The following is a 25,082-nucleotide window of genomic DNA, read 5'->3' as shown; positions in this document are numbered from 1 at the left end:
AAGTCACAGTTTTGTGAAAGGTTTGGACTCATGCATGGTATGACTTAACTAAAGTTATATTCTGGGTCAGTAAATTATTTGCTTGCATGTAAAATGTTGATGGAAAACCAGAAAACAAGCTGTCATAAACAAAACAATGAACACTGAGAAAAATCTCAGAAAACATAATTTAGTTGACTTTGACTTTTAAAGAAAAAATACTGGCATATTTCTAACGTGCTCTTAGGAAAAGAAGTTTAGAAGTTAAAAGTCAAATGCAGAAACTGAAGTTTGGCAGCCAAAAGAATATAATTAATAAACTGGAAGCATCTCATATTTCTAAATCTTATTCCTATCAATTTAGTCTCTTAAAGCTAACGCAAACAAAAAAAAGGTCTTCCATCAAATCAAATGCAGCCCACATCATAGTTTCTATTTCCAATTTAGCTAAAACTCGAGGATTGCCAAACCAGTCCCAAAATAAACACTGGCTACTTAAACAGCTTCCTTTACACAAGTTAAGAGAGTTCTTTCCTGGCTGAGTCAGAAATTTTTACTTCCACTTGCATCTATGTAATTTATAAGCTGACAAAACACAGTTCTTTAGGAACATACCAGGAAAACATTCATCATTTCTGCTAGGTCAAGTTCAATATAAACCCTGTCTGCATTTTGTTTTCCTGATTTAAGATGATTTTCTTAATGTTCATCCATACCAGGGGTCCTCAAACTACGGCCCGCGGGCCACATGCGGCCCGCCAGGGACATTTATCCGGCCCGCCGGGTGCCGCTGCCTGTCCTGCTTAGCAGCCGACTCGTCCCAGGCCCACAGTGCGCACAGGAATTTGTTCAGGTTTTTTTTTTTTTTTAACTATAGTCCGGCCCTCCAACAGTCTGAGGGACAGTGAACTGGCCCCCTGTTTAAAAAGTTTGAGGACCCCTGATCCATACTGTGGGTCATGAAACACAGCCTACTACAGAGAAACTCAGTTCCTTAACAAACCAGTTTTTAACTCCCATGCGTGGAAGCCATAAAGATCTCCAAGTAATAGGAAAATCATACACCAATGACGAGAGGACGGTGTTTCGTTGGCTATACATCCCAAGCAAACAGCTTGCCTGAGGGGGTCTATGCTGAGTTTAGAGCTAGGGACATGAAAGCCACTTTAGATATACTGGAAACTAAAAGGAGGCACCTACTAAAATCCCGAGAAATGTGAATAGAATAGCCACATATTGCTTTAGTTGCCACACATTCTAGAAGGTGAAAAGCCACGCAGGTTCACCTGCATTGCACCACCTAAACAAAGTCATTCCCTGAGAGTATTATTTTCCCAATAGCCCAAGCCACTCTGGAACAGCTGTTCTGAATTTTGTGTGAAACCTCCGTAAATACGCATGGCTAAGGTTCCAGATGTCTGACTCTGCTTGGGAAAAGCTATACAGCCATTCGTGGTGCTTAGGCCAACTGTTAACAATTTATCTGATGGGTTAACAACACCAAGACTGGATGGTTTTTCTGTGGTTCAATAGCCTATATATACTCTCTGAAGGTGTCTGAGGGTTTTCTTTCCTGTGAAGTGAAAACAGAACAGTCTCTCTAACAATCCTTTTCACCATTCTGTACAAATCTTGCACAAAACAGGCAATAAACATGGCATTCGATTAAAGCTGCCAGAGCTTTAGTTGGGTATGTGGCTTTAAAAATGGGGGAATAATATGCTTTGATTGCATTGCTTCATACATTGCATTTCCAAATAATGAGAATTAGACATCTGCAGGGCAAACGCCTCAGTCACTGAGTCTGAGAGCTTTGCTTTACTTACTTGTATTTTAAGAGCAGCCACTGAACTAACCAGAGTCCTACAAGGATCATGCCGTTAATTTCACAGATAGAAAAGGCCCACTGCACCCGGTTAAAATGGTCAAAAAACGTGTCCGGTAGTGGAGGCTGCACCTCCTTAGGAGGTACTCGTTCATGGACGACCGAGATCATCACTGTGGTGAGAACAAAACAGCAAAGTGCATAAAGAAAGGCCAGGAGAGTCTTGCCCCACTCCATGGGGTACTGGGAGCGCTCCAGTTCTGGCATGGGGATCTTTATCATCTCCTTCCTATACCCATTTGGCATCCCGTTGGGTTTGACCTTGATGCTGAATCTGCCGTCAGGGGTGGGGACGTCTGTGCCAATGCTGAGGTGCCCGTTGGCATGGCCGTTCTTGTGTACTTCCATGTGGTGCTCCATTTTCAAGGTCTCTATCATGTCCAAGAGCCGCTGCCCGTTGTCGGAGGAGACCCGGCACAAGGGGGGTTTTGTGAAATCCTCTTGGGTTAGGTTGATCAAGTCCCGGCCTGTGAAATGTTCCAGAGGCTCACAGTATTCTGGCATAGCATTCTCCAGCAGCCAGTCTGTCACCTTTTTGTGTGACCAATAAACCACTTCCTTCATTGTACTGGCAGACAACAGGCAGTCCCCTGCTTGCTCTCGGCAGGTCAGCAGTCTGAGTTTTTACAGAGCAGGATGCTGGCCTTCGAAGGCGTGCTCATCCTGTCAGGCCTCATGACAGGACTTGGGTAGCAAGATGGTCAGGGCAGTTTTTAAACACCTCATGTAGCTGTTCAGGGTTCTTGAGTACCCGAGCACTCATTCACCTCATTTTTCAACAAGATTCTTCCTTCTGTGGGGGCAAGAGAAAAGGTCAAGATATTGGTCAACCCCCTCAAAATGCAAAACCTTCATAAGCATAAGGAAAATGGAAATCCAGTTACCGATAAAGCCTGTAGTTTTCAAACACGTATTAGTCTAAGGGACCACTGATTCCCTGGTTAGACTTCCCTGAAAGAGCATTAAAAGGGCCAAGCGATGGATAAAGTCAAAGGGGAAATGTTTTACAGCCTCCTCAATGGGGTCTTTTCTAAGAAATAATTCATCGTGCTCTGGACACTGCTCAGTACGGATCAGTGTTCTGTGTGTGCAGATGCTTCCTGGGACAAGCTGAATGAATGTGGCACGTTGGCTTAACCTATCATTCTACCTGGTGAAGAAGTGTTTTAAAAGGTACATAACACACAGCAACTTAACAGATACGATAGAAATGTTGAGTTTCAAGACAGTTTGGTTCAACATTTATATTTTTTCACACACAAAAAAATCGATGAATCCCTGTTTCCTCATGTGCTCGGATGCCCAAATCTATAGAAGAGCTACCGATGCAGCTGCTTGGGATGAACACAGGCAGGGTGAAGGGCCAGGGTCTTCCCGCTCTGCCCACCTTTCTACTCCCAGCCCAGGGGGTGTTTCCTGGAATCCCAGTTGTAAAATCAATGATCTGATTGAACTCCCTCATTTATAAACTTGGAAACTAAATTCCAGGAAGGTCAAGAAACTTGCCCTTTATTAAATGGCAGCTTGCATCCAAGAGCTGTAAGTTTCGTTTCTGAGTCCTGTAGTTCAAAACACTATTTATTAAAATACTTATGTGGCAATAACCAATTCACATCTGCAGGGGAGATTCAAAAGCAAGATTCAAAATTTTATAAAAGTATGTAAGTATCAACGTAAATTTTCATATAAATAATGTACCTCCTCTTATTTAAACTCAGCGGTGATTAATGAACATAACATTACATAAACCTGGGAAAAAAATACATTACATATTAACTGAAATTATATTTGATGACAGGCCTGGGGGCATTTTCTACTTTTCTCCCATCTACTTTTCTTTAATAAGCATGTACTACTTTTGTAACAATCATTTAAAATTGGAAAGCAAGTGAAAAAACTAAAGTTTTGCTACCCTGAAGCTGCCTTTTTGGGATATTGATTTTAAGCTGTTTATTAAGAATCAAGACTCAGAAAGAACCTTTGACTCTCCTCCCTTTTCTGCCCAAGAGATTCAGACAGAGAAGTGTGCTTCAGGAAAGAAATTTAAGCATGTTCACTGTAGCCTAATTTGAATTAAGTGTGATAATTAGGAATGCTTCAGGCAGGGTCTGTTAGCTAGAGATCCCCTGTGTCCTATTGTTTCTGAGTTGCCCAGCAAAAATTTGCCTGCCATGAGTGTTCCCCTCTCCCTCAACAACCTGTAAATTACCCATTGTCACTTCTGAAATATAATACCTCCCCGCACCCTCTTCTCCTTTGTCCAAAATGCCACATTTACCCAATGTTGCCTCACATTGAGTTTTCATGCCTATGTGAATTCCCCATGGGCATGTGTTAAAAACTTGATTTTTTCCTGTTAATCTGTCTATGTTGATTTGATTATCAGTTTAGCCGAGAAGTTAGAAGAAAAATATTAATATTTTTTAGTTTCCACACAAGAAACGTTAAAAATAAATACCTAGCTCTATAACAAAGCCTTGTTATTCATGTAGCATGGCCTTTGGCTGAAGACAGACCATGGTTTGACTCTTAGCCTCTCTCATGCATAGCCCATTAGGTGAGCTTCAGCTATGTATGTATGTATGTATGTATGTATGTATGTATGTATTTATGAGAGTGAGAAAGAGAGAAACATCGATGTTGAGGTGAAACATCAATCAGTTGCCTCCTGCATTAAGGCTCTCCCGCTCCCCACCCTAAGAACTCCTATTCGCTCCCTATGGAGCACCTGTGGCACAAACAAGACCTGAACTCAGGTCTCCTGATTTCAAAGACCAAATTCATCACTGCTGAACACCCCCAGATCTGACTCTGGAATAGTGATGGACTGTATGTCCACTCATGATTTCCCTGTCTGAATAACACCCAGTCAAATGGCAGTAAAACTTAAAAGACATTCCAGACCTTGCAAAATAGTTGGGCGTTCCCTCTCCTGAGCATCCATCCCAGTGCTGTGTGCCTTCCCTCTGACACTCCCTTGTGGTGTCTAGACTCCCCCAGGAGCCTATGAGTGACTGCGGAAGAGCTTCAGTCTCAAGCATCCCCGTCTCACATTCCCAGGGCTCAGAATGTGCTCGATCAATATCTGCACAATAACTCAGGAAACAAATGTCCCTTACATGGTTTAATGGAAAATAAAGCTACGGAAAATGTCACTGACATTGAAAAGGGCTTTAAAACGATTTGGATAGTCAAGGAGAATCAGGCAGGCTGTCTCCAGAGAGAAATAGGACACCCAGGAGAAGCTCCGACCACTTGGAAAGCACTACACAGGAGCTGCAGCCGTAACCAGTGCTGCCTGGAGAGGCCAGAAGGCACACAGGCCACGTGGGCGCCCTGGCAGAGGTCCTGCAGGAAAGGGATCTCCCAGCATCAGACTCCAGGCTTCTCCCCAAATCCTCCTCAGCAGAATTAAGCTAACAGCCAAGGAACCCTCAACATCTGCAAGTGGCTACAAGAACTCTAAAGAAAAATTCTTGATGGAATGTTCATGCCCAAGGACATAAACATGGGCTTTCCCCTTTGTCCAATGCAGGAAGTCTGCCAGGAGGGGAAACCCCTTCAGAACCACAAAGACCAGACCAATGCCACAGTGTTATTTCACTTCTCTCTGACAGGAGAACAGTCAGATAAACTCCTTTTAAAAGATAACACTATAATCTTTAAAAAAGAAAAATATCAAGTGGTAAGAGACAATCTAGGCCATCAGACAGACAGACACATACACACGCACATACTCTTTCTGGCATTGCAAGCCTCCATCCAAACGAAGGACACTGATCTTGCAAAGGCAAGTCCATAGGCAGTTCCCAACAGCCAGAGGAACTCTCCAGTGACAGCAAGGAAAGTAAATGGCTCCTGTTAATACCTAGGACAACAAAATTGCTCACTCCTTAGGAGAGTGCCTAGGCGTCCCCCCGTGTTGGAGTTCTCCATTTCCTCCTCTTCAGCAAGGCCAGGCTCTTCCCTTGGTCTCTAGGGTCCTGCTCTGCAGACCCTTTGCAGAACATTCCACTTCACCATCCTTTTCCCTGCTTGACTTCCTGCATCACTAACATCTGTGACACGTGATCTAATTTAACCCTCAGGTGTGCGTGGTGTGGGAGAAAGAGCACCAGCTGTATGAGTTACAGAGCTGGCAGCTGAGACCCAACTCAGCTACTTCCCTTCCTGACAAGGTCCTTTAACCTCTCCACGCCTCAGTTTCCTCTGGAAAATAGCATTACCAATTACCTACGTATCTCCACGGGGGGCTGCTACTGTTGTGACAAACCAATCATGTAAAAGGAATAAAAGAAATATGTCTTATTCTTTTCATAATGTCCTGCTTCCTTTCTAACGCCCAACTGGGTCATAGTGACATGTCATAAATATTTACTGAAGCTGCCACTTCCAAAGGGCATTTTAAAATGCCCAATCATTCTGATACAAGAATAAAAACAGCCCTCTAAATTCCATGAGAAAACAACCCTGTATTTTTCAAGCAACTTTGAAGCTTGAAAATAAAGATATACATGCTGTTTTCCTGCAGCTGATGCTGAAATTGTACAAAAGGGGGAAAGCTCACCGTAGGGAAGTAAACGTTGAACAGCTACTCAGCACTTCAAAGGCCACTGCAAAAAAAGGTGTGGACTTAGAGACCCCAGAGCCCAGCTCTAGAAGGAGAAGTGAGACGGTGGCTCTCCCCTGGACTCACAAACTCAATTTAGAACATACTGTGGCAAAGTGTCTTCACATCTAGACCCAAAAGACTATCTTAGGCTGGGCTCAGAAAACAGCTATTACTACCTTCATTCAGGAAAGCCACTCAGAATCCATAACCAGGAGAATGTTAAGAAATAGTACAGATCTTGCCCTGGCCCATTTGACTCCATGGTTGGAGTATCGGCCTGTGCACCGATGGGTTACCCAGTGCAGGGTGTGTGGTGAAGACAACCAATTGATGTGTCTCTCTCATGTTGATGTTTGTTTCTCTCTCCCTCTCTCTCTCTCTCCATCCTTTCCACTCTCTCTAAAAATCAATGGAAAAAATATATCCTTGGGTGAGGATTAACAAAACAAAACAAAACCAAAAAAAGAAAAACACACAGCTCAAATCATTAGACATATTTCTCAGAACTGGGAAGAAGTAATTGAAGAGTAAAAATTGTATCTAAACTCTACAATAAAATAGCACAGAATTTGAGAGACAGAGAGGTGCCGGAACTCTGATTCCTCTGGAATTTTCAGACATAAACAAAGTCCAGTGAGATTGTGATTGTCTAAAATCTCACACAAAGAGCTGGTCCTGGGGGTAGACAAACCCAAATGCTCACCGGGGCTCTCCCACTGCAAATATCCAACAGCCTCACCAATTTGAGCACATGTAAAGGATAGTCTAAAAAGTTTTTTTTTTTTGTAGAAGTATGGAGCCCAAAAGGATAAAAAAGGGAAACAACAGCATATTCATTATGGATTCTAAACTCAGCAGGGCTTTCTATCTGGCCTCAACTGAGTAAAAAATAAATGTGCTACTAAATATGATTCTGCTCCAATTCTTAAAATAGACATTTTACTCTTTAATATTATTAAAGCCATCAGATAATATGCCATGACACATTAGAAACTACTTAATTATCAAAGCCAGAGAGCTAAAAACAGAAAAATAAGTTAAAGCAATTACCCTGGTAATGTAAAAACATCAACCAAGCAAAACCATTGAATAAATCATTTATGAATATCTGTTCATCCTTGCTCAAAAAGAATCTATTATATTATCTTGTTATCTGGCATTGTCTGGAAATAAAACACTGTGTAAACAAAAAGCTAGCATATGAAATATACACTGAACACGATACGTAGGTAATTATAACACCACGAAGTGCTCAGTACAACTGCGCATGGTGCAATGGCTCAGGAAACCTGCGCTCTACAGCTTGCTTTGTCATTAACTTGTACTCCAAACCCAGGGCCTCAGTTTCCTACCATGAAGTAATACATTCCTTCTGCTTGTTCCATTAGTAAGGGAATTTACACAGACTGTACAGTGCTTTGGAAAACATAAAGCAATACATAAAAATGTAAGGGATTATTATAATGACTGTAATTTATTCTTCTTTGAAAGCTTTAGTGAACTTTTAAAATGAGTGCTATGTAATTAAGAACTGAATTTTTTATTAATTTTTTAAGACACGATGGACCCAAGACTGAACAAACAAAGCTGGCATGTCAATGAAGAAACTACAGGAAAGTTCCAGATGTTTTTAAATGCTGATAATGGCAAATGAAAGAAGGAAGTAGAGCATGCATAATTAGTCTTATAAGCATACAGTCAACTAAACTTTCTGCTTCGTCCATCAAATCTCTAAAAACAACAGAAAACTCCCAAGCTCATTTTATGAGGCCAGCATGATCCTGATTTCAAAACCAGATAAAGATATGACAAAGAGCCCTAACCGGTTTGGCTCAGTGGATAGAGCGTCGGCCTGCAGACTGAAGGGTCCCAGGTTCGATTCCAGTCAAGGGCATGTACCTGGGTTGCGGGCACATCCCCAGTAGGGAGCGTGCAGGAGGCAGCTGATCGATGTCTCTCTCTCATCGATGTTTCTAACTCTCTATCCCTCTCTCTTCCTCTCTGTAAAAAATCAATAAAATATATTTAAAAAAAAAAAAAAAAGATATGACAAAGAAAGAAAATTATAAGCCAATATCCCTGATGAACATAGATGCTAAAATCTGCAACAAAATATTAGCAAATCGGAGCCAGCAATATATTAAAAAGACCATACACCACAACTGAGTGGGATTTATTCTAAGGATGCAAGGTTGGTACAATATCTGCAAAATAATAAATGTGATATACCACATAAACAAAATGAAGGATAAAAAACCTTTATGATCATATAAATAGATGCAGGAAAAGCATTTGATAAAAGCCAGCACCCATTTATGATAAAAACTCACAGCAAAGTGGGAATGGAGGGAACATAACAACGTAATAAAGGCCATATATTACAAACCCACAGCCAACATCATACTCAATGGGCAAAAACTATAAGCGTTTCCCTTAAGATCAGAACAAGACAGAGATGTTCACTTTTACTACTCTTATTCAACATAGTACTGGAAGTCCTAGCCATAGGAATCAGACAGGAAGAAGAAATAAAGTCAGCCAAATTAGAAAAGAAGTAGTAAAACTGTCATTATTTGCATTTGACGTGATACTGTATGTAGAGAACCCTAAAAAGTCCTCAAAAAACTACTAGAGCCCAGCCAGTGCTGCTCAGTGGTTGAGCATTGACCTATACAGCAGGAGGTCACAGTTCTATACTAGGTCAGTGGATATACCCAGGATTGTGGGCTCAATCCCCAGTAGGGAGCATGCTGGAGGCAGATGATCAATGGTTCTCGCTTATTATTGATGTTTCTATCTCTCTCTCCCTCTCCCTTCCTCTCTGAAATCAATAAAAATATGTTTAAAAATGAAAAAAGGGGAGGGACTATTAGAACTGATAAATGAATTCAGTAAAGTAGCAGGATACAAAATAAAAATCCAGAAATCAATTGCTTTTTTATACACCTATAATGAACTATCAGAATGGGAAACTAAAACAACAACTCCATTCACAATTGCTTCAAAAAGAAGAATAGCCCTAACTGTTTGGCTCAATGGATAGAGCATCGGCCTGCAGACTGAAGGGTCCCAGGTTCGATTCTGGTCAAGGGCATGTACCTTGGTTGCGGGCACATCCCCAGTAGGGGGCGTGCAGGAGGCAGCTGATCGATGTTTCTCTCTCACTGATGTTTCTAACTCTCGATTCCTCTCCCTTCCTCTCTGTAAAAAATCAATAAAATATATTTTTAAAAAAGAAAAATAAAATACCTAGGAATAAATTTAACCAAGGATATAAAAGATCTGTATTCGGAAAATTGTAAAACACTAAAGAAAGAAATTGAAGAATATACAAATAAGTGAAAGCATATTCTGTGTTTATGGATAGAAAGAATTAACATCATTTTCATACTACCCAAAGCAATCTATAGATTCAATGCAATTCCTATCATGATACCAATGGCATATTTCACAGAACTAAAATAAACATTCCAAAAATTTATAAGGAACCACAAAAGACCCCAAATAGCAACAGCGATCTTGAGAAAGAAGAACGAAGTTGGAGGAAACATGCTACCTGATATCAAACTATACTACAAGGCCACAGCAATCAAAACAGCATGGTATTAGCATATAAACAGACATATAGATCAATGTAACCGAATAGAGAGCCCAGATATAAACCCACCCCTTTACAGTCAATCAATATTTAACAAAGGAGGCAAAAACATACAGTGGACTAAAAATAGTCTATTCAATAAATGATGGTGGGAAAATTGGAAGATACATGCAAAAAAATAAAAAGTAGAAAGAAAAAAACTACACTACACACAAGAATAAACTAAAAATGGATTAAAGATTTAAATGTTAGACTCAAAACCATAAGAACCTTAGAAGAAAACATAGGTAGTAATATCTCGGTCATTTCTTATAGCAATGTTTTTTCTGATCTATCTCCTCGGGCAAGTGAAACAAAAGAAAAAAATAAACAAATGGGACTACATCAAACGAAAAAGTTTTTGCACAGCAAATGAAACCATCAACAAAATGAAAAGACAACCCACTGAAAGGGAGAACATATGCACCAATACATCTGATAAGGGGTTAATATCCAAACTTATAAAACTCAAAACCAAAGAAAACAAACAATCCAATTAAAAAATGGGCAAAGGGCCTGAATAGACACTTCTCCAAAGAGAACATACAGATGCCCAACAGACATGAAAAGGCTCAACATCACTAATCAGAGAAATGTAAATGAAAACCACAATGAGATATCACCTCACACCTGTCAGAATGGCTATCAATAAATCAACAAACAACAAGTGTTGGCGAGGATGTGGAGAAAAGGGAACCCTTGTGCACTGTTGGTGGGAATGCAGATTGGTACAGCCATTTTGGAAAGAAGTATGGAATTACCTCAAAAATTAAAAATGAAACTACCCTATGACCCAGCAATTCCACTTCTGGGAATTTATCTAAAGAAACCTGAAACACTAATTTAAAAGAATATATGCACCCCTATGTTCATTGCAGCATTACATACAATAGCCAAGATTTGGAAGCAACCCATATGTCCTTCAGTAGATGAGTGGATAAAACAGATATAGTATATTTACACAATGGCATACTACTCAGCAGTAAAAAGGAAGAAAATATTACCCTTTGAGACTGCATGGATGGACCTGGAGAACATTATGGATCATGGTAAGTGAAATAAGCCAGTCTGGGAAAGACAAGTGCCATATGATTTCATTCATATGTGGAATTTAATATACACTAAACTAACAAGCAAAACAGAAACAGACTCACAGAGAGCAGGCAGACAGCTCTGGTGGTGGAGATGTGTGTGTGTGTGTGTGTGTGTGTGTAGGAATTGGACAAAAAATAAAAAAGAACAAATGGACACGGACAACAGTGTGGTGACTATGGTGGGGAAGGAGTGGGTAGAGGTGGAAGAGGGTATATGGTGGATAAATGGTGATGGGGAAAAATAATAAAATAACTACATGTGGGTACCTTGTTAAAGAGCAATGGAAATCAAGAAGTGATATTATGTTATTATGAAACAGATGATCTGCCTTTTTGCAAACGCTTCAAGTCCAGATAAAGGTCTTTACATCTACTAGAACTTTCCATAAAAGCAGTAATAACCTCACAGACCTTTTAAAGCAATGCAGTCCATTGAAATACTCATGAGGTAGGTGTTTAATTCTTCTCTAACTCAATTTGGATAGTTCCTGAATGCTTTTCTCCAAACCAATTTAACTAGCCGTGGGTTTGGTGTTGTTTTTGTTATTTAGCATTTAAAGAGTTAAGTAGGTAGAATTCATAAAACTATATTTGTTTGAAAAAAATGGCTAGAATAATAACCACACAGTCTCAACTAAGGACCTACATATTTACTTCAATGTGCAGTGGGGGAAATTTTAGAAGATTACTTTAACCTTTAAATCATCCTTTATTCTAAGTCGTTATTACATGCAGCGCTCACAATTCTACAAAGTTGGCTAGCAAATAAAACCAGCCCTTATGAAACAGCTCCTTGAACTAACTATACGCTGACCTATTTTGCTTAGCCACAAGAAAGAAGGGCATGCTGAAGTGTACATATTTGCCTTTCGGTACACTATGGGCTGTTAGAAAATCCTCATGTGATAACATCTTTTCATCTCCGCCACGCCTTGTTTATTTAATAATGTCTGATACTTAGATTTCAAAATATCTGGAATACATTCTTTCTCAGCAGTTGTCCTATAACTTTCCTAATAGCCTCCCTTTTTATGCTCCTCTCTCAAAATGATCCATTCCAATGTAGTAGCCCTCAATTCTCCAGAGAAAAGGATGATTTTTGATGACAAAATTAGTAGATACGACAGGTTGACAAGAAACCAGCCATATCAACTGTAAACCATAAATCATGATTCTAGTTGTTCTCTGACAGCAGGAAATACAAAACTGTTCATGTATTTCACAGAGTCTCCTACCATCAGCAAGACTAGCTAATTCTGTTTCCCAAACCCTGAGCGTCCTTTTAAGTCAGTCTGTAATGGAATGTCAATATTTAGTGAACAGACAACTCAAAGAATCATTTATTGTGTAAAAAATTAGAAACAATCTACAAGTTCTGTGAGAATTGGTAAAATACATCATTATAACAGAAATTAAGCCTCCACCAGAGACTGGATAGAGATTGCAAAAGAGAATGATACCATTTTTGTAAACACACACGTATTTACAAATATCCATAGAAAAAGTATAGAAGGTGTATATCAACTTCTGTTACTTTGGGTGATTTGGTGATAAAATAATTTTCTGCTTTTTTTTCAGTATTTTCTAATTCTCTGATAAAGTACTTATTAGTTGTGTTTATTTTATTTTATTTCTTATTATTGTGTTTAGGAAAGGGTTTTCTTTTAAGCCTGTTGTATTTTTAAACATGGAGGCTGCATTATAAAATTAAAAATAGATGCTTCCTATATTAGTTTTCTTTAAAAATATAAAATGGGCTTGCAGATTTGTCTAAATAAGGCGAACCTTTGCCTCCTATGTATAATTAGGTTCCCAGATCCTCCCAGAACATAATAGTCCCGGGAGATGAGCCAAACCACCAACAACCTTAGAGCTGAAACTCTGAACTTAACTAAGTGCATAAAGAATTCCAGGCTCAGATATTTTCCATCATTCCAGAGAGAAAACGGCAACAAACCTCAGAATCACAACTGTTCTATCATCTACATTTTCTTCAACATCCATCTGCCTGGCTTACTGCCAAATGTAAGCGACCATTCGAAACTGCTGCCTTGTTGACATTGCAATAAGGAAAAGTCTGTGTAGCTCCAAGACAACTAATCACTAGAGCTGTCCCCCTGGGGGTTCATCCTTAGAACCCGATTACTGAAACTCTGAAGATGATCTATTTCCACTCAAGTGATTAACTCCCTTCCTAAGTCGGAAACCAGCAGGGCCATTTTAATATCATCTATTTAATCTGTAGGCCTTGGACACGGTCTCACTCTGGCAGCACTCAAGAATGTCAGGACATAATCAATGTTTGCAAAATCGTTGGCTTTCAAGCCCAGCCGAAGCTGATGTGCACAGCGGTGATCTCATCTGCCCCAAGAAGTCTGGGAAAAGGCTCTCTGTCTCTATTACATTCCACTCCATTCTCTTCCTTTCTTCCCAGTCTGTTCTTTCAACATGAGAACTAAAATCCTCCTACTTTATGCTTGTTCCGCTGGAATGAAAAGACGGTGTGTACTTCTGAATCTATCATTCAAGTATATCGGGAGAATAAAAAAGCCAAATGGCTTAAAAAAAGGATGAGGCCATGCTTTACTATCCTCTGGTTTTGTCGTTGTTTATCCTCACCTGAGGACATTTTTCCCACTGATTTTTAGAGAATGTGGAAAGGAGAGGGGAGACAGATAGTGAAACATCGATGTAAGAGAGACACAGCGATTGGCTGCCTCCTGCATGCACCTTGGCCGGGGCTGGGGATCGAGCCTGCAACTGAAGTATGTGCCCTTGACCTGGAATCAAACCCATGACCCTTCAGTTTGCAGGCCAACGTTGCATCCACTGAGCCAAACCAGGTAGGGCTCCTCTCTGTTTTTAAGAAACTTCAATATAGTATTCTAAAGCATACTGGCAGGCTGGCCTACTTACACTGCCTCAGTTTACTCATCTGTAAAGTTAAAGTAATCCTGCATTCCTACGGGGCTGCTTAATAAGGTTTAGAACTCAAAAGTGGTATTGAGTACTTGCATAACAACAGGAGTCTTTCAAAGCATCTACTGGAGAAAAAAAAAAAAAAAAAACAATAAAAAACCAGATCCTTCCTCTTTTTCTCTTTCCTGCAGAAAATCCAATAAGGATCAGTCAAGAGACTGGGGTTCGGGATGGGAGTGGAGGCGGGAGATTAGGAATGGCGACAGAGCCAGCATCAGAGGAGAGCAATGAGGTCACCCTGCCCCACCATTCCTTGTTCCTGCCTCATCCTGTCTCTCCCTCTCAAGTCCCAGGGTAAGCAGGCATAATAAAAAGGCTGTCTAGGGAAGTCATTGCACTGGGCTCTCAACTTCAGCCGCCTTCAGGGACCAGGCAAGTGACGTCCAGCTGGGTCACAGAGAACAGGGAATGGTGAGAACCGTGCAAACCGAGTAAGACAAGCCATGCCCAATGCAGTTTAAATTTAAGTGCTTTAATGGCAAAAAATAGACAAAAACATGCAAACTGAATCTAGCCCCTGGGATTGTCACATTTGTGACTCTCTCGCTCCCTCATCCACTATATCTAATTGGCCGCAAATTCCTGGAGATTCCACCCTCAAGGTGCTCTCAAATCTGCTCCTGCTTTCCTGTCCCCATTTGCTTTTGCTTAAGTCTCTGCCTCTAGTGTGGCTCACCTGCAACCCACCTGCAGACCACTATCAGATGGGTCCTCACTTGATGCTTAAGACCTTGGGTGGCTCCCACAGCTCTCCAAACAGTATCTGAATTTCCCAACTTATGTTTCTGTTCTTTTGGACTATCACCTTTAAAGCATTGTGTTGGAATCTAGAGAGCCTAAGACACAGTACACATTTAATAGATGTTTGTTGAACACAGGAATAAATGAGCATGCATGAATAAATGAGATGGCTCCTGGTTCTATAAGATGGCCTCAGTGATGTATATCTTTATTGTACATTAAGCATATAAAAATCTACCTAAGTTTAACAGCTGAGTTTTTAATACCACAATCTATTTCAAAATAAAGAGAGAGAACTTCCTATTTCAAAATAAAGAGACAGAACTTCCTCTTCCCAAAGAAGAGGAATCTCAAAGCCAGAGTGGGAAAGATACAAGCTAACACATGCAAACGGGAGAGGTAACCAGCCTTGGACCCCAGCAGCCAGGGGATGGGGTTTTACAGCCTAAGCCTGAACAGAAAACATGGCCTGAGGCCAGATCCAGGCAGGGAACTGGAACCAAGACCCTTAAGAACTAGAAAAATTGGATTCATGAAATTAGCACATGATCATGAAGACTCCAAATTTACACCACCTGCATGGTGCGGGATTTCCAAGCCAAACAATGCAAATACAAAAGAGAAGTAAACGCAAAATGGTCCCTTAGAGACCCTTCCACAAGCAAGAGTTCACAGGACTCCCAGGGGAAAAGCAACCTCTGCTAGGACAAGTAAACAATGAAAATTACAGATCACATGAGGAAATAATCTACCACGAGGTAGATTTGGCAGGTGTGACCAACAGGAAGTTTACCAAATCAGGAACATGAGAAAATAAAGTAAGCTTAAAGAGTATGTGGCATGAATATATTAAAGAGGTAAAAAAAAAAAAAAAAAAAAAAAAGGATAGTTGTGTTTAAATAAGGTACAGGAAAATCCTAGGTTCTCTCCTTGGCCAGTAACTTACTGATAACTCAGAAGGAAAGGTGAGAAAGTGAAAGGTTAAAGAGAGGCCAAGAAGGAAGAGAAAATGGGTAAAAATATAAAATATGTAAATTTAAAGGTAATTGACAGGTTTTTTTTCAAACCTCAAAAATTCAAACAATCTAGCACCCCATATATTCTTTTCGGAGGCAGAGTGTGGTAATGGAAGAAAAGGGAAGAGAGAAAAAAACTGAACCCAGTCAATCAAAAGATGAATCAGACTTCAAAAAAGATGTCTAACTGAACATATGCATTTGTTTCCACTGCCTCTTAAAACTCCCTTAAAATGATAGTACAGGGATTTAAAAAAAAGAAAAAAGAAAAAAAGGCCAACCAAATTAAGAAGAGGAATCAACAGCAACTCAATTCAGAAAGTAGGGAAGAGGATAGACTAGTTACTAATTTAGCTGACCCAAGAAAACAACCCCAGACAGCAAAAAGGAACGGTGAGAAGTGATCTGATTTTCATAACAGAAGCCGTAAAAGGATGAGGAATTGGTGGCACAGGCACCTTACAAAATGAAGTGAAGGTGGCGCTAAAAATAGCATGACTGGTTGAAAGAAGTTACCTCCAGGTTCTCACTTTGCTTGACTGACAACTGCCTCTCCCCCACACCAGGGAAGACTGAAGTTTACTCTCCAGAAAAGGGAAGTGGAGAGTCTGGGTTAAGAGACACCGCACAGTTGAAAGCAGGAGAATTGTACAAAAAACAAGGGAGGAAGTAAAAACTGCGAATAGATGATAAACTGGATCTGGCCTTGCCCTTTACCTTAGTAGACACGCAGAATACTGGATGAAAACTTCCTGGTAGATGACCAGGTACATTTTTACTGGGAACCCCAGATATTTTAAGAGAAAAGTCCTAAGAACACTTGATTATTTAATACTGAAATCATATGAACAACCTCCACTCAAGCCACACACTTCCAAACATCATTTTTAGTGGTTCCTTTAATGCAGTGGTCGGCAAACTCATTAGTCAACAGACTGCCAAACCGCGGCTCGCGAGCCGCATGTGGTTTGCGAGCCGCAGTTTGCCGACCACTGCTTTAACGTATGAATAGATAGCTAAAAATCAACAGACATGTGAAGAAATTCTATTAAATATGATCGCCAGAGATCAAAACAAAAAAATAACTTAAAAGAAATAGACTAAGTAGGGAAATGATAATGTTAAAAAACAAACAAAAAGCTATTCACATTCTCAAAGTCATCATATCCAGCAAGAACAAAATGGAACCAAAAAATTTAAGAGAACTTTAAAAGTAAGCTCTTGGAAATTCATGCTTGGAAATATAAAACTTCACTAGACACAACAGAAAGTAAAGTTACAAAATCAGAAAGCAGAACAAGACAGAAAAGATGGAAAATAGAAAGTTAAAATTAAAGTAATCTACGATGCTCAATATGTGAATAGTGGGAACTCAAGAGGGAAGCTATAATCTAAAAACTCATTCACGCAAATTTCTCAGAACTCGGGGAAATGAACTGCTGGACTGAAAGGGCTCAAGTGCCCAAGAACAATGGCTAAAACACAAAATACATTTGTTATTATTATTCTGTATTAATTATTTTAAAGGAAATGGGAAAAAGAAATCTCAAAAAATGTTACAGCTCACAACTGCTTTCACCACCTTGGATATGTTTTCCTCTTAATCTTACCCTGGCCACAGCTTGCAATCTCCATTCTTGAACTTCCTTACCGGTATTTCTGTCCCTGACCGGAACAGCCACTGGGGACTTAAAGCTCAAAGATAGTGTTCTTGGTATTCAAGGGTGCAAAATATGCCCCTCTGGCATAAGGATTATTTTGAACTGAAGGCATTGAGAAGAAGCAAACACAAGAAAACTGCTCTGCCCTCTAGTTACCTAAAAGCAGGTCATCAGTTTGTAAAAGTATTCCCTGTCCCCTCTCTACCAGGAAGGACAGCGGTTAATCACTGGAGACAATGACAATGTTAGACTCTTACCAGCCTAGAGATAGCATCAGAGAAATCTAACAAACCTTTCTACAAGTGGCCTTTTTCCGCCATTAGTTTTCCATATATTTGCCTTCCCACATTTACTGCCCCTAGAAGCTTAAAGTCCTTTTCCTTTGTCTTGTCAGTTCTCTAAATACTTATTATTTGTTCGTTAAGAAACTATATAAGCCCAAGTTCTTACCATCCCTTTGAGTTACTGATTGCTTAGTGCTCCCATATGTATGTTCCACAGGTGTTAATAGACTTGTTTGTTTTTCTCTGTTAATCTATCTTTTGTCAGTCTAATTTAAGCCAGATGGGTGGAGGAAAAATATTTTTTCTCCCTACAGTATCCCAGAGTAAAATACTGATTGCATTTTCGGTCATACTACTGTACTAGGCAATGCCTCTTTAATACCATATAAATGATGAGAATAATAGTGCCATAAAATTTAGATACATTTTAAATACAGTAACCATTTCCCTCAAATTTTTGAAGGCAATTCAGATTTCAAGTATATTTTCCCTTGTCTCATATGCTATTATAATATCCTAGAAGATTTATAATTTCAGTTTCTAAACCACTTTTCTCCCAGAATGCTTCTGCTACCCGTAAGTAGTAAGAAATTATTAGTTAGATTAATGATGATTATTTTACACCGAAGTGTGACCACTCTTAATAATGTATGGACTTTGGAAGACTTATTGGAGCGCCAATCACCACACATTACAATAAAATACAACTAACTAAAGTATACGTTTGATGTTTAAATGGAGGACTGCCTAGTGTTACTAGCAGGCTTAAAAAGAAAACACAGTTTCTTGATTAATATAACATTTTTTAAATCTTCTCTACAGTGAAGTAATTTTTTGCAGTCCACTGAGGATAAGAAATACCCACTTAGCTGGGTAACCAAAGCTTTTCCACTTCTGTGAGGGAAAGGCTACCAAATTTCTTCTAAACTGAAACTTATAAATTTAACTCACTGAGGTAGAGGAGAGCTACTTTAAGAAACATGACCCTGGGGACTAACACCATGCTTTAAAATTAGCAACCACTAACAGCCTTGCCAAACAGGAGAAATCAAATTCATAGTTTGAATTTAAAATAAATTCTAATACTTACCTTTGATAGCTGGAAGAGTTTAAACTATTTTCATACCAGAGAGCATATAAAGGGAAAATATTTTTAATATATTTTTTATTGTTGGTAGCATTACAGTTATCTCCCACCACCCCACCACCCCCACTTTGCCCCTTCCTCCCAGCCCCTACCCACCCTCCCAGGTCTTCACTCTATTGAAAATTCTAAAGTGATGGCACTCAGTGTGCATCCTTTGGGCAGTCCTTGCCCTGAAGGCACTGTCCCTGTTCTCTCATAAATGACTCCCTCTGTCTCCTTCCGCGGAATCCCTTCTTCTGGTCTCCTGAAGGTAAACAGAATCAAGGACTTCACGGAAGGCAAGTGTAAGTCTCCCCTACCTTTATCTCCACACTCAAGAAAGATGCAGTAAACATTTTTTTCTGACACCAATTGTGATGACTCTTAAAAACGAACACCTATCAATTCCTCAACTTCTCTCCAGTCACCCCTGATCATGACTTCTTGGTTCTATCTGATAATTTCCCAAACTTCCAGGGCCCAGCTTCACTGAGAGTCTTTATCAACTGATGGGTGGTTAATAGCACCACAGCTCGGTGCCACCAGAAGGTGGCCAGCCCTGGAGCACAGGCTCAGGTTGTGAAGGGACTACAGCTCTAGCTTTGGACTAAGGTAGAATACCACCAGGGGGCAGCAGAAAGTCTATGAAATGACAGGTACATAGTCATCCATCCCAGCACCTTCCCAGCTATGAAGGATTTCACCAGCAATCCCGAGCCTAAGCAGCACAAGTAGGTCATGGAACTACAAGAACCAGAACCCCAGAGCATCCATCGATGCTCCTTCTTCCTATACTTGAAACACTTGCAACATGACCATTACCAGAGTTTTTCAGGCAAACATACAGTAATATCTGAGCTATCCTGACATTTCACCTAAATAAGATCATGTCTAGGATGCAGGAACTCAAAGAAGTACAAAAGCCTACAATTAAAGAAAGAGCACACCATTTACCAGAAGGACTAACCCTAAGACAATCACTGTAAATATTTATTCTTTCTTTATATAAAACTTTTAATAAGCTTTTTTCTCTGGCTTCCCTAACTATAACTAATGCAACAAAATTAGACCTTTGCAATTAATTCATCAATGATAGTTGAACTGTAAAGATACTATGTAAAATTACCTAAGTTGTGAAAATAGTAAAAGGCATAACACGTTTTAAAGGACACAAACACATTCCATCTCCCCACCCACTCCACCCCACTAAATACCACACCCCCATCCTCTATTATCAGCAGACACTAAGTGGAGAGACCCTGGCAAGTGACAGACTAAAGTTAGCAGACGGATCTAAGCTACAGTTCCTCTCAAAACCAGTCCCTGAAATAGTCCTGGTCTTGTGAAACTGGGCTTCGTTTTATAAGCTTCTAGTTTTATCAAATGGTGACAGGAATCACATACTATTAAAAATAGCACCCCGGTGTGCTGGCTGATGCAATATATTGGCAAACAGCAACTTGTTTTCTGGGCACACCTACTACATGCAAATCTAAATAACAAAGGTCAGTCTTTAGAAGCAGATTATTAACTTCAGGATCATAAACAACTGTACAACAGCTTCTTACTGAGAAGGAAACACTTCTCCATGGCATCACATGAAGAGTTATAAACTCTAACGATGGCAGCACAGCCTCTGTGGATTTAGCCTCGGCTCTGTGGACAGCCACGTCATTATTTATAAACATGAGAGTCCTGAGATGCACTGTATTGCAGGACAGACTGTTACTCAACACAGCTCAGATGTCCATCATAAAAGCACTGGGGCGTGATTATGTGATGAAGGTACTCAGAAAATCAGTATGTGATACAGCATCAGACCTTAGAGACCAGGAAGTTGACAGCCACTTGAGTTTTCTCAATGCCAAGGTAGGAGGGAACCTATGTGCCACAAAGTTCAAATAAAATGCAGATAACAACCTGACAGAGATGAGGCCAAGATGAGGAGCACTGGCCAGTGACTTCTAAATTACCTTGAATAACACTGGATTTTCAAAAAGCAGTTGAAGCAGAAAACCAAGCAGGATCAAGAGTCCAAGGTCTTTTCTTGGCACACTTCTGCATGATGTGTAAGGTGGGAACTCTGTCACCTCCCTGCTTCTCATTTTCCTGCTCCTCCTCTTAGCAAGGAGGAAGATGAAAATAGCTAACATTGCTAAGTGTGAGTTCCTATGACAGACGAGGATGCAGGCCCCAGAAGTGAGGTCAGGCATTCAAGGTCAGGACTGGAGTGGAGCTCCAACGATTGGGTCCAAGGCCTGTTTCACCAAGGAGTGGAACGCCTTCAAGCGGAGATACCATTATTTCCCTTTACCATGGGGTAAAGCTGATAGAAGATTTTGGAATGTGTTTTCAGTTCCTTAAAATGAAGTGTACTGTTGCCACAAGGACTGTTATCATTGACAAATTCTTCTCTCCTCCTTCCCTGGCTTCAGGAGTACACTTAGGGGTCAAACACAAGGCTCTCCCGCCCTCCACTGCCCTTGGCCCAGGCTAACTGTCCCCACCCCGACTCCACTATCTGGGAGATGAGAGCAGGCTTCCTGCAAAGCCTGAGCTGTGGACACAGCCTTCCTTCCTGGCCTGGAGTGTATCCTGGGCTCCAGGACGGCTTCCGCATGTACCACTCAGGCAAGTCTTGAGTACAACTCATCCTCTGCAACAGAGTGAGTCCCATCAGGGCCAGAGGAGGAAGTTCCACAAGTTTCACTTTCCTCAACCACTTAGGAAAGGAATGAAGACATCACTGGGGGATTCTTAGAGTGCTCCCATGCTCAGCCCTTCCCAGGCCAGAAGACCAGACCCACACAGCCAGGCCCCAAGCTGCTACTAGAAGGGCCAAATTTCTGGGGGGGGGGGGGGGGGGGGGAGAAGGTGTGTGTGTGTGAACTTATTTACCTTCATAAAGGACTTTCCCTTTTTATAAAAGCCATATATTTTCTCCGTGTAAAAGATGTAGAAGTACATTCAAGTGATGTAGAAGTACATTCAAGTTAATAGATAGTAGGTAGGAGAGAGGGATGGAAGGAGGCAGGGCAAGTGAGCTTCCTCAACCCCATCCTTTAGAGATAGTCAGTGCTAAGAGTTTCATGTACATACTTCAGGACTAAAAAAAAAAAAGCAAATCTAACTGTTAATGAAAAAGGTGAATGAGCTTATTTACATATATTCCATAATACCATCTGTGTAAAAGAGAGGGAAGGAGGAAGGTATGTACATATTTGCTAACATAGACATAAAATATCACTTGAAGGAGCCAAATGCATTTTGCTTTATGTCATATCTAACTTAATTTCAGAGGCAGGAAAGCAAGTCAAGTATGACCCCAATGTTCAGGCTGTTAAACCCACTCCACATTATTTTTTTCTAGGTCTTTGCTTCTCAAATTGTTTAATAATTGCTTTGAATTTTTTCTGCCTCTCTTAAAAGTGAAAATACTAAAGTTAATGACGGATTCTTAAAGTAAGTCAAGTTATGAACCAAATTAACAAATCACTGTACTACACAAATTATACTTTATGAACGAATCATCACATACAGAATAGTGTTGGATTCCTTTTAGCTTTTACATAACAGGAAGAGCTTGGCAGAAGCTCTCTGGTGACACTTGAGTGAGCTGGGAGTTTTGTCTCATGTCTAACTAATAAGCTGACACTTTTATCCAGAGATATAAAACCGTGAGGTGATGGCAAAACCCAGGCCCTGTTCTCTCTAGCCACACAGCTACTTTTTTACTAGACTCCCAAAAAAACACCTTCATAGGTTGCTGAGTATACTGAATATTTACAATTCCAAGTACAATCCACATAAAAATCAGGTTAAACAAGTTGGTGGGATCCTGGGATACCTGTTAATAAATAGCTCCTTAAACCATTAAGAAGCAGGTATAACACTGCAGCACAGACTAAATATTCTTACCAGTCTCCAACTGGATTAATTTTTCCCTCACAACGTTCTGAGGCATGTGGAGGCTAAGCAACCTCACACCATCACTGGTATAAGCCTGACAATTCTGTTCCCACTGGTCAGTGTGCAATGCTTACCAAGACATTATTATTATTATTGTTATTATTACTAGAGGCCCGGTGCACAAAATTAGTGCACTGGAGGGTGGGAGGTGGCAGTTCCTCAGCCCAGCCTGCACCCTCTCTCAGTCTGGGACCCCTCAGGGGATGTCCACTTGGAGCAGGCCTAAGCTGGCATTGGACATCCCTCTCGCAGTCCGGGACCACTCGCTCCTTACTACCCGCCTGCTTGCTGCTCCTTAAGCACTGCCGTGGAGGTGGGAGAGGCTCCCACCACCACCACTGTGCTCGCCAACCATGAGCCCGGCTTCTGGCTGGGTGGCGCTCCCCCTGTGGGAGCACACTGACCATCAGGGGGCAGCTCCTGCATTGAGCATCTGCCCCCTGGTGGTCAGTGTGCATTATAGCAACCGGTCTTTCTGGTCGTTCTGCCATAACAGTCGCTTAGGCTTTCATTATATAAATTATTATTATGATTATTACTAGAGGCCCGGTGCATGAAATTCGTGCACGGGGGTGTGTGTCCCTCAGCCCAGCCTGCACCCTCTCCAATCTGGGACCCCTTGAGGGATGTCCGACTGCCCATTTAGGCCCGATCCTACGTGGATCGGGCCTAAATGGGCAGTCGGACATCCCTCTCACAATCCAGGACTGCTGGCTCCCAACTGCTCACCTGCCTGCCTTCCTGATTGTCCCTAACCGCTTCTGCCTGCCAGCCTGATCACCCACTAACCACTCCCCTGCCAGCCTGATTGATGCCTAACTGCTCCCCTGCCAGCCTGTTTGCCCCTAACTGCCCTCCCCTTCAGGCCTGGTCACCCCTAACTGCTCTCCCATGCAGGCCTGGGTCCCATGCAACTGCCCTTCCCTGCAGGCCCGGTCGCCCCCAACTTCCCTCCTCTGCCAGCCTGGTCCCTCCCAACTGCCCTCCCCTGCTGGCCTGATCGCTCACAACTGCCCTCCCCTGCTGGCCTGATGACTCACAACTGCCCTCCCCTGCTGGCCTGATCCCTCCCAACTGCCCTCCCCTGCTGGCCATCTTGTGGTGGCCATCTTGTGTCCACATGGGGGGAGCCATCTTGTGTGTTGGAGTGACGGTCAATTTGCATATTACTCTTTTATTAGATAGGATAGAGGCCTGGTGCACAGGTGGGGGCCAGCTGGTTTGCCCTGAAGGGTGTCCTGGATCAGGGTGGGGGTTCCCTTGGGGCGTGGGGCGGCCTGGGCGAGGGGCTTGTGGTGGTTTGCAGGCTGGCCACGCCCCCCGGTGACCCAAGTGGAGGCCCTGGTATCTGGGATTTATTTATCTTCTATAATTGAAACTTTGTAGCCTTCAGCGGAGGCCTGGGCTGGCCAGGGTGTGCAGGAAGCTTGGCTTCCTCCATTGCCGGGGAAACCCAAGCCTCCTGCTCACTCCGTGGCTGCAGCCATCTTGTTTGGGTTAATTTGCATACTTGCTCCTAATTGGCTTGTGGGCGTGGCTTGTGGGTGTAGGGGCGTGATGGTTAATTTGCATATTACTCTTTTATTAGACAGGATTATTTTAAATCCTCACTGGAGGATATGTTTTCATTGATTTTTTTTTAGAGAGGAAGGGGGAGAGAGAGAAACATCTATTGGTTGCCTCTAGTATGCACCCTAATCAGAGATTGAACCTGAAACCTCAGTAAGTGCCCTGACCAGGAATCGAACCCGCAACCTTTTGGTGTATGGGATGATGTGCCAACCAACTGAACCACCTGGCTAGGGCCCAAGACTCAGTTACAGTTGCTTCCCAACATGTTTCTATAGGTTGCACTTGTTTCTGTTGTTATGTCATTTAACTAAAAGTTAGGTAAATCAATGAAATTTGAGTATGAAAAAATGTGAGCTATTGTTTCTATAACACTAAATTGAATGCTTTAGAAACATTTGACACAGGTGAATAGCTAATATTATTAGCTATGGAAATGATGTTAATATTTTGAAAGGAAATGTGACTTAAAATCTAAATGAAGTCAGTATTCGGCTGCTGTGAAAGTTTGATGTTCTGGCACCATTTTA

At 41.3% G+C, this 25,082-nt stretch overlaps 1 protein-coding gene across 9 annotated transcripts in view; it reads right to left on the bottom strand.

Moving 5' to 3' along the window:
* The window catches only part of SGMS1 (sphingomyelin synthase 1), a 281,456-nt gene that overhangs the window by 37,839 nt on the left and 218,535 nt on the right, over nucleotides 1-25,082 (bottom strand). For all 9 annotated transcript variants that reach the window (XM_080642210.1, XM_080642215.1, XM_080642214.1 and 6 more), the window contains one exon: nucleotides 1,806-2,657. In XM_080642210.1, the coding sequence (XP_080498336.1) occupies nucleotides 1,806-2,428 (623 nt within the window). In that variant the 5' untranslated portion in view covers nucleotides 2,429-2,657. The remainder of the gene's footprint in view (nucleotides 1-1,805; nucleotides 2,658-25,082) is intronic.

Source organism: Plecotus auritus, assembly GCF_963455305.1.
Source record: "Plecotus auritus genome assembly, chromosome: 9".
Taxonomy (NCBI): Eukaryota; Metazoa; Chordata; class Mammalia; order Chiroptera; family Vespertilionidae; genus Plecotus; species Plecotus auritus.
Note: the sequence above shows the minus strand (reverse complement) of the source record. Positions and strands in the feature narration are given on the sequence as shown.